This window comes from Panthera tigris, chromosome A1 (genome assembly GCF_018350195.1).
Source record: "Panthera tigris isolate Pti1 chromosome A1, P.tigris_Pti1_mat1.1, whole genome shotgun sequence".
Lineage (NCBI taxonomy): Eukaryota > Metazoa > Chordata > Mammalia > Carnivora > Felidae > Panthera > Panthera tigris.
The window spans coordinates 114,101,217-114,117,436 of record NC_056660.1 but is presented as its reverse complement, the minus strand read 5'-3'; the positions used below and the strand labels follow the sequence as shown (position 1 = coordinate 114,117,436).

The following is a 16,220-nucleotide window of genomic DNA, read 5'->3' as shown; positions in this document are numbered from 1 at the left end:
TTTTTCTTGGTCAATCTAGGTAAAAGTTTATCAATTTTGTTGATCTTTTAAAAAAATCAACTTTCGTTTCTGTTGTTTTTTCTGTTCTTTACTTCATTAAGTTTTTGTTCTAATCTTTATTTCCTTGCTTCTGCTTGGTTTGGATTTAGTTTCCTTTTTGATGGAAGGTTAGGTCATTGTCTTGAGATCATTCCTTTTTTTCTGTTACAGGCCTTTATAACTGTAAAGTTTCACCTAAGCACTACTTTAGCTGTATCCTTAACTAAATTTTGGTATGTTGTGTCTTCATTTTTATTCATCCAAAAGTATTTTCTAATTTCTTTTGAGATCTTCTTTGACCCAATGTTTATTTTGGAGTGTGTTGTTTAATTTCCACCTAATTTGTGAATTTCCCAGATTTTTTTTCTGTTACTCATTTCTGATTAATCCATTGTGGTCAGAAAACATACTTTGTATAATTTCAGTCTTTTAATATTTATTGAGTCTTGTCTTATGACCTAGTGCATGATCTGTCCTGGAGAATATTTCATGTGTATTTGAGAAGAATGCATGTTTAGTTGTTGGGTACAGTCTTCTGTAATGTCTGTTAGGTTTAGTTGGTTCATAGTATTGCTTCAATTAGTTTTTGAACTTTCTAAAAATGGTACCATACTAAATGTGGGCATTACTGGCCTTGCTATTCTTACAGGGCCTTTGCATTGTTGTTTCAGCCTGGAACATTCTTCCCATAGGTAACAGAGGATTTTTTTTCCTCAATTCATTCTCATTTCCCTACATGTGTTAACCATCAGAAAAGCCTTTCCTGACAAGCTTTCCAACCCAAATATATTCCCTATCTTTTTATTCTTCTTATTTTTTACTTATAGAATTTAAAAGCACATATTTCTTTGTCTCTTCCACTCCCTTATTCACTGCTATGACACGTAGTAGGTACTCAGAAACTGCCAAGGCAGTATGTGGATATGGAAATCTGGAAGTAAGAGCAGAAGTCTTGATTTGAAATAGATATTTGAGAGTCATCAGTATAAACAGAAAATTTGAATTCACAGATAGAAAAAAAAAAAATCACATAAGGCCAAAGTGAGGAGATTTAAAAGGGCCAGGACCTAACCCTCGTCCAACATCTGTTAGAGGTTTGGTAGTGAAGAGGCCCAACAAAGAGGACTGAGAAGGAGCAACAGAGAGGTAGAAGCATCATGGTTCTATAGTTTAGGGATTGCCTGTACCAGCCCTAATCTAAACTAGAAGGTGTCTTGAAGCCAAGGAAGAAGGCAGTAGCCAACTCCATGGAAGCTACTATGAAGTTCAGAAAGATATATGTCTAAAGATACAGTGATATGAAGATTGCTGATAACTTTGACAAGACCAGAAGCCAAGTCTATTTGTATAGAAGAGTTTGCAGGCCATGAGGAAATGGTGATGCCTTCTCAGTTTACAAAATAATAATTATTCAATTAGATCTTTTTATAAAATCTGCAGGTAGACTCGAGCTTAGCAAGTTTCCTTTTCTTCTTCCTGGCCTTTTCAATGCTTAAAACTCCCAAATATTGAAAGTATTTATTGATTCCTTAAAGAAGGAAAATCACTAGTTGGCAGATATTGAGTGCCATCTAAGCCAGCTGGTCCTTGGTTCTCCCCACTGCTGCTTCTGAGAACTGGGAAATTTTGACTAGCAAGACAAAGCTAAAGTATCATCATGTCTTCATGACCAAGCAGGTATGCTCTTTGCAGTAAATTGCCTTTTGTTTTAATATAAATGTGTTGAAAAGAATCTGTTAGAAAAGTAGTGGCTATTTCTGTTTGTTAAAGTAGTTTTCTGCTGTCATTTATTTCTGGGTTCTTGCCTTTGGATTATACAAAACACAAAAAGATGTTTATCACCTTCATTATCACCATAATACCTACTAGAAACCTAAAGCATCAATGCAAGAGAATAGAGATTCAAGAAATAGACCCATGCATATATGGCCAGTTGATAATTAGACCAAGATACAAAAGGAATTAAATGGATAAAACATGGTCTTTTCAACAAATTGTGCTGGAGCAATTGAAAATCTATATGAAAAACAAAAACCTCAATCCATACCTCATGCCGTATATAGAAATTAGCACAAAACAAATCATAGACCTAAATGTAAAATCTGAAACTATAAAACATCTGAAGAAAAAAACATGGGAGAAAATTTCTGTGACCATGGGTTAGGTAAAGGTTTCTTAGATATAATATTAAAAAATGGATACATTTCCCTTAGTAGCTCATTAATTCCAAACTCTTTAAAATGAGCCGTTAGCCTAATAATTTGGTATGTTCTAGGAAGGTTCTTATGGTTAAAAGAAACAAAGACTGCACTAAGGCCATCAAATTTGAAATTCCTATCTGGCTTTCTCCTGCCTTCTTCTCAGGGCAAAATTGAAATTATATGAAGAATAGTGGGTCAAGAAGTCTGGGTAGCCTGTTCCTCATTCCTTTACTACATCTCTCTGCCACTATACCTTCGGTTCATCCATGCATTCATCATTGGCCTCATGGCCTTGACTGTATCTCTTGACTTCTTCCTTTTAAGCTTTGGCTTCTGTTGCTGCCTAATTATTTTGCCATTTTCTAAGTTAGACTCCCAGGAGAGAGAACCTAATTGGCCCAGATTATTTTTACATATTCTAGGCTACTAAATGGGTGTGTTGAACCAGCAATATGGGCCTGTCAGTGGCTCTGGACAGGGTTGTGGGGAGGTAGGGAGTTGACTGGCATGGATCCAAGGGAAAAGGTCTGTGTAAAATATTGGTATATAAAATGTGAACTGTACCTTCAGCTGGTACCATGAACAGTGGAGTTTTCCTTAGATGGGACCATCGATGTGACAAACACTGTAATATAGTTACTATAAAGTAAAATTTTGATGTTCTTTTTTTATTCTCCCAGAAACCATTGACCATCAACTTGTCTTCTAGTTATAGCTCTCTTATTATCTAGCTCACTTCTCAATCAATCCATAGCAGTTAGTGAGGTGAGAGTATAAAGTAGAAACTTTTGGCTTTTATCTAGGCAAGAGATAGAAGGTATATGGGAACAGAAGATAAGAATCTTGGATTAGTTGAGGGGTACCTGGCTGACTCAGTCACTAGAACATGGGACTCTTGATCTCTGTGTTGTGAGTTCGAGCCTCATGTTGGGTGTCGAGATTATTTAAAAACATTTCTTTTAAAGAATCTTAGATAAATTGAAAGTTGTTATCAGAGGTCATTTAATATATCCCTCTGCCTGTGGTTATAATACCCAAATCATGGCTTTCAAGGAGACAGTAGTCCATCCTGTTACACTTTAGTCTGGGCCAGTAACTCCAAGGCTAGTTCTTCATCGTATTTAATCCATTTTTCCCCTGATAGTCTTCATAATATCAATCCTATAATAGTAATCTTGATATTAGATTCTAGTGTTCCTGTTTCCCTTGCAGGATGCTTATTTTGCTATTTTTCTTTCCCACTAACAACCTCCTTTATAAGAAAGCTGAGTGGTATTTTTTCTCTGTCCCTCTAAGAAACTACTACCCAAAAAAGTGACACATACTCTTGCTGCCTAGTATTTTTTTTTACCCAGACTGACCTTTTTGGTTTGTCATCCTCTATTTTGTTTGGGTCCTTAAATGTTGATTGTCAGAGTCTTAAGATCCTATAGAGAAATTGTGGGATTAGGTTCATTTGTTTGTTTTTTCCCTTGACTGGAGGAATTGAGTTTGCACTTGCTTTCTCTTACAAGAATTGGTGTGTATAAGATGGTCACGTGGTGAATTTGGTTTGGCTTAGAGTTAATATATCTGGGGGAGATGAAACATCATGCAGTCTGAGGAGAAAGATGTTAATAGGAGGGGAAGAGTGGTTGCTTACCTAAGGTTTTGCCTATCAAACTTTAGGGTTGCTAGAAATCACCTGGGCAACTTGCTAAAGTGCAGATTTTAATTCAGTCTGGGGTCCAATATCTAGGATTCTTCATTTCTAACAAGCTCCCCGGAATATTCATGCTGCTGGCCTGCAGACACACTTAGAGGAGTAAGAACATGGCGGGGGACGGGGGGTGATATTCCCATACAGGCATCTTGGAATAGAAGCTCCTTGTATCGCTCGCCTTCACTGCCAGAGACTCTGAACAGGCCAAGACTGAATCAGGTGGTAAAATTCAAGGACAATCCCATAGCGGATAAAGTAAAACAGGAGTATTGTTCTCACAACAAAGAATTCAGAAAGGTAAGAACTTTTCAAGATGAGAATCTGTTTAATGCTCTTTCTCGTCTTTTCTGCTTTTTTGGTATGAGGATTGCTTTAGTATATCTTCTTTTTAATTACTTTTGCTTTTTATCTCTTTGTTCTGTCTTTTCTACATCTGCATCCATGTATAAAATATTTAACAGTAAATATTTTTTATATTATACTTTTGGAAATGATGTTGGCATACTGTCTTCCCAACTTTCCCTTTTAAGATCTGAGAGGATACAAGGGAACCTTGAATGGTAAGGATATTTACTGCTGTTTTAACTGCATTCTGACAGAAATAGCATCATGGAACACACTGTTTGGTGGCAAGCAACTTTTGAAAAGCTTAGCCCTCATTTCCTACCTCTCCTTTATAAAAAAATCTAAATACATTTGGCTGTTTTATAGTACATAAGTTTCACATAAACAAAAGAAGCTGTTGTGAGGGGCGCCTGGGTGTCTCAGTCAGTTGAGCATCCAACTTCATCTTGGGTCACGATCTTGCGGTTCCTGAGTTCAAGCCCTGCGTCAGGCTCTGCGCTGACAGCTCAGAGCCTGGAGCCTGCTTCAGATTTTCTGTCTCCCTTTCTCTTTCTCTGTCCCTCCTTGACTCGTACTCCGTCGCTGTCTCTCAAAAATGAAAAAACATTAAAAAAAAAAGAAAAAAAGAAGCTGTTGTGAAATGTCCATAATCCCATAGGCCAGAGATAATTATTGTTAGCTGGTGTATGTTCTTCCAGATTCTTTTTTTGATGCAGTTTTTTGTTTTCTTTTATAAAGTGGTATTACAAAAGTACATGTTTTCTCATTTTTTTAAGGATATCATGAACTTATTTTCATGTCAATGAAATTAATCTACAACATACTTTTTTTTAATGTTTATTTATTTTTGAGAAAGAGAGAGACAGAGCATGAGCAGGAGAGGAGCAGAGAGAGAGAAAGAAATGGAATCCAAAGCAGGCTCCAGTCTCTGAGCCGTCAGCACAGAGCCCAATGTTTGGGGCCTGAACCCACAAACCATGAGATCGTGACCCTAGCCAAAGTCAGACACTTAACTCCCTGAGCCACCCAGGTGCCCCTACAACATACTTGTTATTGCGTAATAGTAATATATAATGTGTAGAATATGATTTGTTTAAACAAGACCCTGTTATTTATTAATAATCTTTCTCTATTATAACCTTGCTGGGATATCCATTTTTACAGACAAATCTTTGTGCGTATTTTTATTTCCCTAGGAAAACAAACAATTATTAGATCAAAAGGTGTGCATATTTTTAATAAGTCTCCACTCCTTCTCTCCCCTGGTTTTTAAACTTTTAACATGAGGAATTGGGGTGGGGGAAATCTTGTCATCTTCAGGGCTTAGGTCTAAAGAAAGCAGTCTCTCTCTGTGACATTAATATCACTCAGATGCTGGAGGAAGAGTCTAACCAGGGGTCTCTGATTGGTGATTTCTCCAAGGTGAGTTTGATTATGCTCATCCTATATTTCACTTAGTCATTTTGGATTTGTGTCTTCTTTTTTTTGTTGTTGTTGCTTGCAGAGGACACTAGGTATAATCATGTATCCTCACCAACTACTATTTGATAAACTGAAGGTGCTATCACGGTAGATCTAGACCCCAAGCCTTTCCAGTGAAAAAGCACTTTTTATTAATTCTGGGAAAATCCAAAGCAGTGGGGAAGTGTGAGGTTTTTTACTTTTTTCTTTTTAAAAATATCTTTTAGGGTGCCTGAGTGGCTCAGTCAGTTGAGCATCTGACTTTGGCTCAGGTCTGATCTCACCGTTTTTGAGTTCGAGCCCCACATCACACACTGTGCTGACAGCTTAGAGCCTGGAGCCTGCTTCGGATTCTGTGTCTCCTTCTCCCTCTGACGCTCTCACACTCTGTGTGACCCTCTCACACTCTGTGTGTCTCTCTCACAAAAATAAAATAAAACATTAAAAAAAATCTTTTAAAATTATATAAATAATACTTGGTCATTACAGGAAAAGTAGAAAATGCAATATACCTCAAATCTTATGAACATCTTGGTATATATTCCTCCAGACTTTTTTCTATGTATTTTCACAAACACACATGCATATTTTACATACACAAAATACATATTTTTGGGTTTTTTTGTTTTTTCACAAAAAATGATTTATACTGTTTTGTGATCTACTGGGTTTTTTTTTCTTCCTCATTTAATGTATCAAGAACATCTTTTCATGTCAATAAACAGTTCTGCTTCATCATTTCATAATTTTAAAAACTTTCTTTCTTTCTTTCTTTCTTTTTTCTTTCTTTCTTTCTTTCGAGAGAGAGGGTGAGAGCGGGGAAGGGGCAGAAAGAGAGGGAAAGAGAGAATCCCGAGCAGGCTCTGCACTGTCAGCGCAGAGCCCAACATGGGGCTTAAACCCATGAACCAGGAGATTATGACCTGAGCCAAAATCAAGAGTCAGATGCTTAACTGACATTCAGTCACCCCAACATCATTTCATAATTTTTAATAGTACAGTATTTCTTTTTTCTTTCTTTCTTTCTTTCTTTCTTTCTTTCTTTCTTTCTTTCTTTCTTTTTCTTTTTGGCTTCCCATAATTATTTAAAAGATTTTTATTTTTTTACTTTTTTATTTGTAAGTAATCTCCACACCCACTGTGGGGCTTGAACTCACAACTCTGAGATCAAGAGTCACGTGCTTTACCAACTGAGCCAGCCAGGCATTCCTGCCCATAATTTCTTGATAAAGCTGTTCTTGTAGCATATTTACTTTTACAAGTTTTCCTTTTGAACTATACCAAGGTGGACATATTTATAGCTAAATCTAAAATTTTGTGCACATCCTTGATTAGTTCCTTAGAATCACTTCTTAGAAATGGATTGCTACATATGCAAGTTATAGAGACTCTTGATTGTTTTGAAGGCATCTGGGGTTTTAAGGTCAGTTGGAAAGGAGGACAATTTGTGGTCTTTAATCTCAAATTGGGGTATAGAAAATTTGTTGTTATTTCAGCTCTTGGGTATTTCTAGGTGTGTGTGCTGCCAACCGTGTCAGGGAGACACCAAGATCTGAAGTACATCAACCCAGAAACAGTAAGCAGATTTCTGGAGATGGTAACTGGTTACATAAGCTACCATCTGGTCTGTTCTGTCCCTAAAATCCCACTTCCATTATATTTCTTTCATTGTGTTCACTCACATAGGCACCTCATTCAACTGAAGCTGTGTTAAAGGAGTCCCGTTTATCCCATTCTGTTGCCTTTATTTTTAATTAAGCCAGTGATATAAAATTGTTATGAAAGAGAGAAATCAATAAAGGAAGGGAGGGCAGGAAGAAAGTCAAAATCACTCAGTTGAGGCAAATTTATATCCTGGTTTAGAGGTTACAATCCCATTGACACCTTTCAGCGTGGGGTAATTATTTATAGTGTTCTCTTTCACTCTTAAAAGTGTCCTAGTTTGTGCAATAGTTATTTGGTCACCCTACCCATAATCTCATCACTGGAGATAACCACTAGTAATATTTTCCTTATGGCCTTCCACATTTTATTCTGGAACATATTTGATAAAAATAGAATCATAATGAACATGTTAGCTTCTATACATGTTGAAGTTAGCTTAGCAAGACATTGTAAATATGTTTTTACATCAATAAAAAAAATCTATATTATCCTTTCAATGACTATATAATATTCTGTTATATTGGCATGTATAATTTAACCAAACCCCCATTATTGAATACTTAAGTTATTTGTAATATTTTGATAACCTAAAATAATGAAAGCAGGGATGAATATTGTTGTCCCACATCTTTGTGTACTTTTCTGTTCACTAAAGATGTTGGAATAGAAATTACTGAGTCAAAGTGTAATTACACTTACATTTACAAAATTCACTCCAGAAAGGTTGAACCAATTTACACTCTTACAAGTAGCTTAAGGATGTCGACCTTTTCCTTCCTTATCCTTTCCTGAAAGATTTGTTTTCTTCCTTTATGATGGAGCATGGGGAACCATTTCCCATTTCTTCCTGCAAAGTCGGAATTGCTACCTGCTACCTGTACCACTGCAGAAGTCCTTGGGTGTCTTCTGAGAGGCTCAATGCAGCCATGCCTGCCTCCAGATGAGTGGCTTGAATACGATTTTCTCTGGTGTCTTGGCAATACTAGCTACTTCGGTGTTCCAGAAAGACCATTTCCTATTTTATCCTCTTGAATGGAGGGTAGGGATGCAACCATTGCTCCATTTCAAAATATAGGGGGCCTTTGGAGGACGGGCATACAGTAGAATCCTAGGTGACTAATGGGAGTACAAATGACGAACTGTGTGAAGGGCTGTTCTCTCCCTTGGAGTGACTGGGAGCAGAGTGTTTAATCATTGTTTCTGTGCAGGTGGCTGCCTTACTGTCAGGGAAGTTCCAGAGTCTGATTGAGAAGTTTTATATCATCGATTGCCGCTATCCATATGAGTACCAGGGAGGACACATCCAGGTGAGGTTACATAGGGGACATTAGTTGGGAGGGGCTGGAGGTACCTCTTTATTGAGCAGAGTCTATGGATAAAAGCCCTATGAACTCCAGAACCAGGGCAGAGGTTATACATTTGGATAAGGCTGCAAGTCCTCATTTCTATTCTAATTCTGTGTACGTCGAGCAATTTACTTTCCCTTTTCCTCCTAGACCGATCTCCCCCTATTTTGTTGGAGCCAAGGGCTCCTACTTCAAATTAAAATATTAATGCAAGAATTGAGAAGCACTTTGCAGATACTCACAGACATTCCTCATAACGATTCCTACATGTTAGGGGTTGGAGGGTCAGTTCTACAAACATTTATTGAATACCTACTACATACCAAGCTCTATGCCAGACCTTGGGGATAGACCCAGAGATATAATTAGATCTATGCCCCAAAAGTGCTTATAGTCTAGACTTCTTTGCCCAGATATCCCAAGATGGTATCCCAGTTATTTCTAAGTGTTGTAACTGTCCAGAGGTGCTTAAGGAAATACAGTACTTACCAAAATTCTTCTACAGGGAGCCTTAAATTTGTACAGTCAGGAAGAACTATATGACTTCTTTCTGAAGAAGCCTGTCATGCCTCTGGACACCCAGAAAAGAATAATCATCGTGTTCCACTGTGAATTCTCCTCAGAAAGGGGTCCCCGAATGTGAGTGTCTACATGGGCAGATGTTGGAAATGGACCTTGAATTGGGACTTAAAACCAGGGAGCCTTCCCAGACCAGTTCAGACAGAGACTGGAATGAATGAATGAATGAAGAATGCATATTTTCCATTGCAGCTTAAAGGTTAGAGAAATGGAAGGAAAGGTTTCTACAATTTAAAAGTTTGGAGCAGAGGGGTGCCTGGGTGGCTCAGTCACTTACGCATCTGACTCTTGGTTTCGTCTCAGGTCATGATCTCACGGTTTGTGGGTTGGAGCCCTGCATCAGGCTCCCCACTGACAGCGTGGGACCTGCTTGGGATTCTCTCGCCCTCTTTCTCTGTCTCTCCCCAACCATCAAAATAAATAAACTTAAAAAAAAACATTTTTTGGGGCGCCTGGGTGGCTCAGTCAGTTAAGCGTCCGACTTCGGCTCAGGTCACGATCTCACGGTCCGTGGGTTCGAGCCCCACTTCGGGCTCTGTGCTGACAGCTCAGAGCCTGGAGCCTGTTTCAGATTGTGTCTCCTTCTCTCTGTGACCCTCCTCATTCATGCTCTGTCTCTCTCTGTCTCAAAAATAAATAAACGTTAAAAAAAAAAAAATTTTTTTTTAAAAACATTTTTTTTTTTTTTAAAGTTTGGAGTAGTGAAGGAAAAAGGATTGGGAATGAGATACCAACAAAGGAAAGGAGAAAGAGTGACTACTTGAACCTTGTGTTGCAAAAACAGTGAGATCTGGAAGTCCTTTGGGGTTACCCATAGTCTATTCTTTGTTCCCCTCCCCAGCAAATGGTCCACAGAATCCTGACCTTGTTTCTTTTCACCCCACCCACCTCTGGGTTTTCTCTAAAGGTGCCGCTCTCTCAGAGAAGAGGACAGGGCTCTGAACCAGTATCCTGCATTGTACTATCCAGAGCTATATATCCTTAAAGGGGGCTACAGAGACTTCTTTCCAGAATATACGGTAAAGAACGGGGCACGTGGGCAACAGGAGAGCTCAGACTTGGGGGAGCCAACTTTAGCATTAAACTTCCAGGGCCTGCAAAGCCCTCCGAGAAGAAACTGCTGCTCTTCTTAGCTACTACTATCAGCATCTCCATTATAGTTAGTAGGCAGAGTTCTGGAAACTGGAGTATCCCTTACTTTGTCCCCTACCTTTCAGGAACTGTGTGAACCACAGAGCTACTGCCCTATGCATCACCAAGACCACAAGGCTGAGCTGCTGAGGTGTCGAAGCCAGAGCAAAGCATGGGAAGGGGAGCGGCAGCTGCAGGAGCAGATTGCCTTACTGGTGAAGGATGTGAGCCCATGACAATGGATCAGTGGTTTGCTGCTTACAAGTCACCCAAAGACACTGTAGAAACCCTGAACAGAAAGAGCCATGTTGAATGTGGCAAAACCCAACATTGTTAAAAGATGGCTGCAAACCAACAGGCTGCCAAGATAATGAAATTCTAGGCCTGGGGGTTGGTTTTAGCAAAACTGCTGGCTGTTGACTAAGTCCCGGAGCTGGCTTTAGAAGGCTGTAGCTTTGGGTTGGATGGAGATTTGTGTTGCTTCAGGAAGTGGTTACATTCTCTTCCCAATTAAATGTCTTCTTACAAACCAGCCAGCTCTTTCTCTCCCTGGGTCTGTGCAAGGGAGTTGGGCATCTTCTTTCTCTGTACTTTGCTTCTTTGTTTCCCTCTCTCTCTTTTTCTTAAATGGGAAAATAAACACTACAAAATTAGAGATTTGATTGTGAGCTCAGTCTACTCCTAGAAGGTCTTTATAAGGAAGAGATCACCAAATTAGACTCCTTTAAACAAAGGTGTAACCATCTTGATTTATAGCTGAGGGCAAGGTGCTTTTCTCTAGACCAGTGGTTCTCAAAGTTTGGGCCCTGAACTGTAAGCATCATCTGAACTTCTTTGAAATGTAAATTTTCAGGCATCACACAGTTAACTAAAACAAAACTTCTGAGTTAGGGCTCAGAATTCTGGGTTTTGAAATTTCCCTTTCAGGTGATTCTGATGCATACCATGCCTTGAGAACCACTGCTCTGGAATTAAGGAAAACCTTTTAAACTGCATTCTCCAGCAATATCCTGGCTATCCTTTCCTAGACCATTCCAAGGTATGAGTTACCTAAAAGTGTGCCCCATACTCAGCATGCTGTGATAACTAGGCTCAGAGAACCAAGATGATTGGCATGTCTAAGGCAGGTTATAGTTCTGAGTTGGGCTCAAAAAGATTCCTTGTCTACAGTGGAATTTTGACTTTTCTCATTTCCCACAGTCTTTTCTCCACTTCATTTCACATCTCACAGAGATAAGTTTAGGACTTTGGAGAGTTGAAAATAGATATCTGTGCTATCTGAAGATAGGAATAAAAGGATACAAAAGTAGTAAGCAGGAGCAGTTAGACTTAAGGAAGACCTTTTATACTATTTTCCAGCACTATCCCAGGCTTTCTGTTCTTAGAGTTCTTTAATGTAACCATGCTTTCGTCTTCATAGTGAGATACAGCACTATGGCCTGGGGGTGGTGGTAGAATTGCCACTGATCATTGTCATTCTGCATTAACCTGGTAGGAGTGCTAGCCCAGGACTGGAAGAGGACAAAGGGCTCTGAAGCCTGGCTGAGATAGAATAGAGACAAAAGTGACATCTTCCCAGGTTCTGGGGCCAAGAGACTTTTTTTAAGTAAGTGGGAGGGAAGAAGGGCAGTAGCTGGATTGATGTTTGCAAGGTTCGCTAGTGTGCTTCTCTTGGAGTGCGGCGGTTGTGCTTCCCAGCAGAGGGCGCTGCTGTATCCTTTAAGGCAGCTTCTGGAGTCCGTAGCCTCCGCTGCTTGCACTTGCCTCTCTGCGCAAAAGGAAGCTACCTCTCTGGCCTTCTCCCTGAGCCCTTGAGCTCAGTGCTCAGAGGGCTGAGGGGAAAGGAGAGAAGAGCTGTTGCTGTATTAGGTGGAGAAGGCTGAGGGGAAGATGCTGCTTCTCTGTCCCACTCCCACATCCTTACGCCTGCCAAACAGGTACTCCTAGTAGCTGGAGGAGGAAAATGTTTGAAGTACCTCCACTTCCAAGTATGAGGAGGGAGTCCCCTGACTTATTGCCTAACCTAGTGGGTCATTTCCTGATCATTTTCCCCAGAAAAGTAGAACCAAGCCCCCACCTGGGAAGAGACTGGTGCTCATGTTCACATTTCAGTAACTTTTTTTTCCAGTCCCATTTTATTTTATTAGTATTATTTTTTAACATAATTTATTGTCAAATTGGGCAACATATAGTGTGTATACAGTGTGCTCTTGATTTTGGGGGTAGATTCCCATGATTCATCGCTTACATACAACACCCAGTGCTCATCCCAAGAAGTGCCCATCACCCATTTTCCCCTCTCCCCCACACCACCACCCCCATCCACCCTCTGTTTGCTCTCTGTATTTGAGTCTCTTATGGTTTGCCTCCCTCTCCCTCTGTAACTATTTTTCCCCTTCCCTCCCCCATGGTGTTCTGTTAAGTTTCTCAGGATCCACATATGAGTGAAAACATGGTATCTGTCTTTCTCTGACTGACTTATTTCACTCAGCATAATATCCTCCAGTTCTATCCACGTTGTTGCAAATGGCAGGATTTCATTCTTTCTCATTGTCAAATAGTATTCCACTGTATATATAAACCACATCTTCTTTATCCATTAGTGATGGACATTTAGGCTCTTTCCATAATTTGGCTATTACTGAAAGCGCTGCTATAAATGTTTATAGCAGCGCTTTCAGTAATCTTAATTAAGTGGAAATTCTGAGTTTCAAAACAAAAACTAGGGCTTAATTAGTTACCTACTTTATGAAAAATTGTATTTGCCTAAAAGGCACCATTTTCCTGTATAATTTCTTGTAATATCCTCCCACCTCATAGGTACCATGTGATTTGATTTATGTTATTTTCAGGAATAATAACAGTAGTTAACATTTTTCGGGTGCTTATTATATGCAAGACTTTTTATGAACTCATATGTATCAACTAGTTTAATTTTCACAACACTCCTGTGAGGCAGGTACTTATTATTAGGCACATTTTACAGATAAAGAAAGTAAGAAACAGAGGGATTCAGTAACTTTTAAAAAATTACACAGCTAATGGGCAACCTGGGTGGTTCAGTTGGTTAAGCAAATGACTCTTGATTTTGGCTCAGGTCATGATCCCAGTTAGCCTCTGCTGAGCATGGAGCCTACTTAAGATTCTCTCTCTCTCTGCCTGCCCCTCTCCCCCACTTGTGCTTTCTCTCTCTCTAAAGTTAAAAAAAAAAATTAAAAAAAAAAGTTCACATAGGTAATGAATGAATGGTGGAATCTGGATTTGAACCCAGGCAATATGGCTCCAGTGTCCATACTCTGAATGGGTTTGCCATTACCAAATCCTCAACAAAGAACAATATGACTTCCCTTCTCCTCACTTCTACAGTGAGGAGGAGGTATGGAAGATTCTCTTTCCCCATCCACTTCATGCAAATGTTAAGGAAACACCAATTCCTTTTGTTTTTATTATTTATTTTTGAAATGTTTATTTTAAAGAGAGAGCAGTGGAAGGACAGAGGGAGAGGGAGACAAAGGATCTGAAGCGGGTTCCATGCTGACAGCAGAGAGCCCAATGCAGGGCTCAAACTCAGAAACCTCGAGATCATCACCTGAGCTGAAATCTAACACTTAGCCGACTGAACCATCCAGGCATCCCTATTTTATTTTATTTTTTAAACCTTTTCTTTTGAAGTTTATTTATTTATCTTGAGAGAGAGTGCATGTGTGTGCATGCCCCAGGTAGGGGCAAAGAGAGAGAATCCCAAGCAGGCTCGGTGCTGTCAGTACAGAATCCAACCGCAGGGCTTGATCTCACAAACTGCCCTTGTCCTCAAGAGACTGACAGGGTAGGGGCGCCTGGGTGGCTCAGTCATTTAAGCATCTGACTCTCGATTTCAGCTTAGGTCATGATCTTGAGATTCATGGGTTTGAACCCCATGTTGGGTTCTGCACTGAACATGGAGTCTGCTTGGGATTCTCTTTCTCTTTCCTTCCCCTGCTCGTGGGTGTGTGTTCTGTAAATAAATAAATAAACATTAAAAAAAGAGAGACTGACAATGTAGAAAATGATTTCCTTTTTTCCCATCCCTATAAGCACTCTGGCAAAGAGAAGAAGTACTGTAGCATTCAGCTCCAAAGCTACAAATCTGATGGTGGGGGCTGGCTAAGGTCACAGAAAAATTAACTTCTGCATGCCACCTGGAATGATACCATTTATTCAGTGCTTGCTCTGGATAGGCACTATGCTAAAGTCTTTACTCAATATATAGTTGTATAATCCTCACAACTGTTGTATGAAATAGGTTATTTTACAGATGAAGAAACTGAAGCCCAGAAAAATTAAGTGCTGTGCCCAAGGTCATCCAGCATGTGTTGAACCCAGAAGGTCTATAAAGCTTGTGTTCTTAACTATTCACCACACTGTTAATATCCCAGGTGAGGGTAGCAGCAGGATTTAAAGCTTACCAGTGAGAGAGGGCCTGATAGAAGGCAGAAACCAAGATTACAAATGAAGTGGAGTAAGATGCAAGGTTTTCAGACTGTTGAGCCCAATCAGTGGATTGCAAAGCCTTGTAGGGCAAGTTTTGTCTCTTAATCATTTTTGCACCCGGTACAAATTTGAACCCATAATCAGTCTCAAAAGACATTATTGAATTGAATGACAGTTGAATAACATCATCTTTATAGAAAAGACTGCCTCATTTGTCATTATCTACAAGGTTCCCAAAGGCAATGCTGCTTATCTAGCAGGTGTTGGCAGTCACAGGGGACATGGTTGGTGGGCAGAGGGTGTGCTGGAAAAGCTGTCAATATAAGTGTTGGAGTCAAATTTATTTGCAGAGGCTTCCTCATCTCTCCCCTAGCTTTGGTTACCAATCATCATTAAAGGTCCAGTGATGTCAGACTCTCCACTCCAGTGCCCAGGCAGAAAGATGCTCCAGGCATCTCATTATTCTCACAAAAAGGCCGGCCTATTACATATGGAATTAGGATTGCTCTCAGCCTAGCAGTTTGACCCTGTTCCTGCCTTCCTGGTCCATTCCATGGGGATGGCACTGAGTAGACACTTAGAGTGGGCCTCCTGAGGAAATGCCTTTTCCCAGCCTGTCTTCCTACCCAAACTTGATTGGGCTTGGTTGCTGAAGGAGGGGGAGAGCAGAGGCAACACCCCTTGGCACCCCCCCCCCCCCCCCAGCAACAACTCTGTTATTTCATCAGTCTCAGCCCTTTTCTAGCATTCCAACCATCTGAAATTGTTACTCTTTGTAGATCCCATTTTGAAACTATTGCCAGAGTGGAGTGGAAAGGGGATATCGGTCCCCAGTACAGCTTTCTAACCTCACTGGAGGAGAAGGTACAGGGAGGTAGTGTGGCTTTGGGGGAAAACAGGCCCTGTAGAAAAGCTGAGTAGCCAGATGTTCACTTTCACAGCTCTCCTGGAAGACTGGCAGGGCAGATAGAGATTAAAATGAAGCACAAACTCCATTTAAAGTGCATTACAGCTCAGGAACCAGCACCCCTTGGGCAGGGGAAGGGAGGAAAGGGCACAAGAGGCCACATCTCTTCTTCCTTATCTAGGGCCACATGTCTCTCTCCTAGCTTTGTGAAGGGTGATTTACACCCCTGGCTGGAATTACTCTCTTTCTGGGCTGATTACATCGGCAAATGCCCCCCAGAGGCCACAGCAGGATGGCCATATTCAGAAGCAGCAGCCAATAAATCTCAGAGGTTTATACTGCATTTCTTGATACCCTCCTCCTGGCCCTCTGCC

General features: G+C 40.2%; 1 protein-coding gene across 8 annotated transcripts in view; it reads left to right on the top strand.

The window, feature by feature from the left end:
- The window catches only part of CDC25C (cell division cycle 25C), a 33,760-nt gene extending 22,638 nt beyond the window's left edge, over window positions 1-11,122 (top strand). For 2 of the 8 annotated variants that reach the window (XM_042984770.1, XM_007077857.3), the window contains 7 exons: window positions 4,087-4,239; window positions 5,608-5,709; window positions 7,262-7,324; window positions 8,622-8,720; window positions 9,265-9,398; window positions 10,246-10,357; window positions 10,556-11,122. In XM_042984770.1, coding sequence (XP_042840704.1) covers window positions 4,087-4,239; window positions 5,608-5,709; window positions 7,262-7,324; window positions 8,622-8,720; window positions 9,265-9,398; window positions 10,246-10,357; window positions 10,556-10,705 — 813 coding nt within the window. In that variant the 3' untranslated portion in view covers window positions 10,706-11,122. The remainder of the gene's footprint in view (window positions 1-4,086; window positions 4,240-5,607; window positions 5,710-7,261; window positions 7,325-8,621; window positions 8,721-9,264; window positions 9,399-10,245; window positions 10,358-10,555) is intronic. The other 6 variants (XM_042984760.1, XM_042984765.1, XM_042984762.1 and 3 more) reach the window with 4 other exon arrangements.
- The last annotated feature ends 5,098 nt before the right edge of the window (window positions 11,123-16,220 follow it).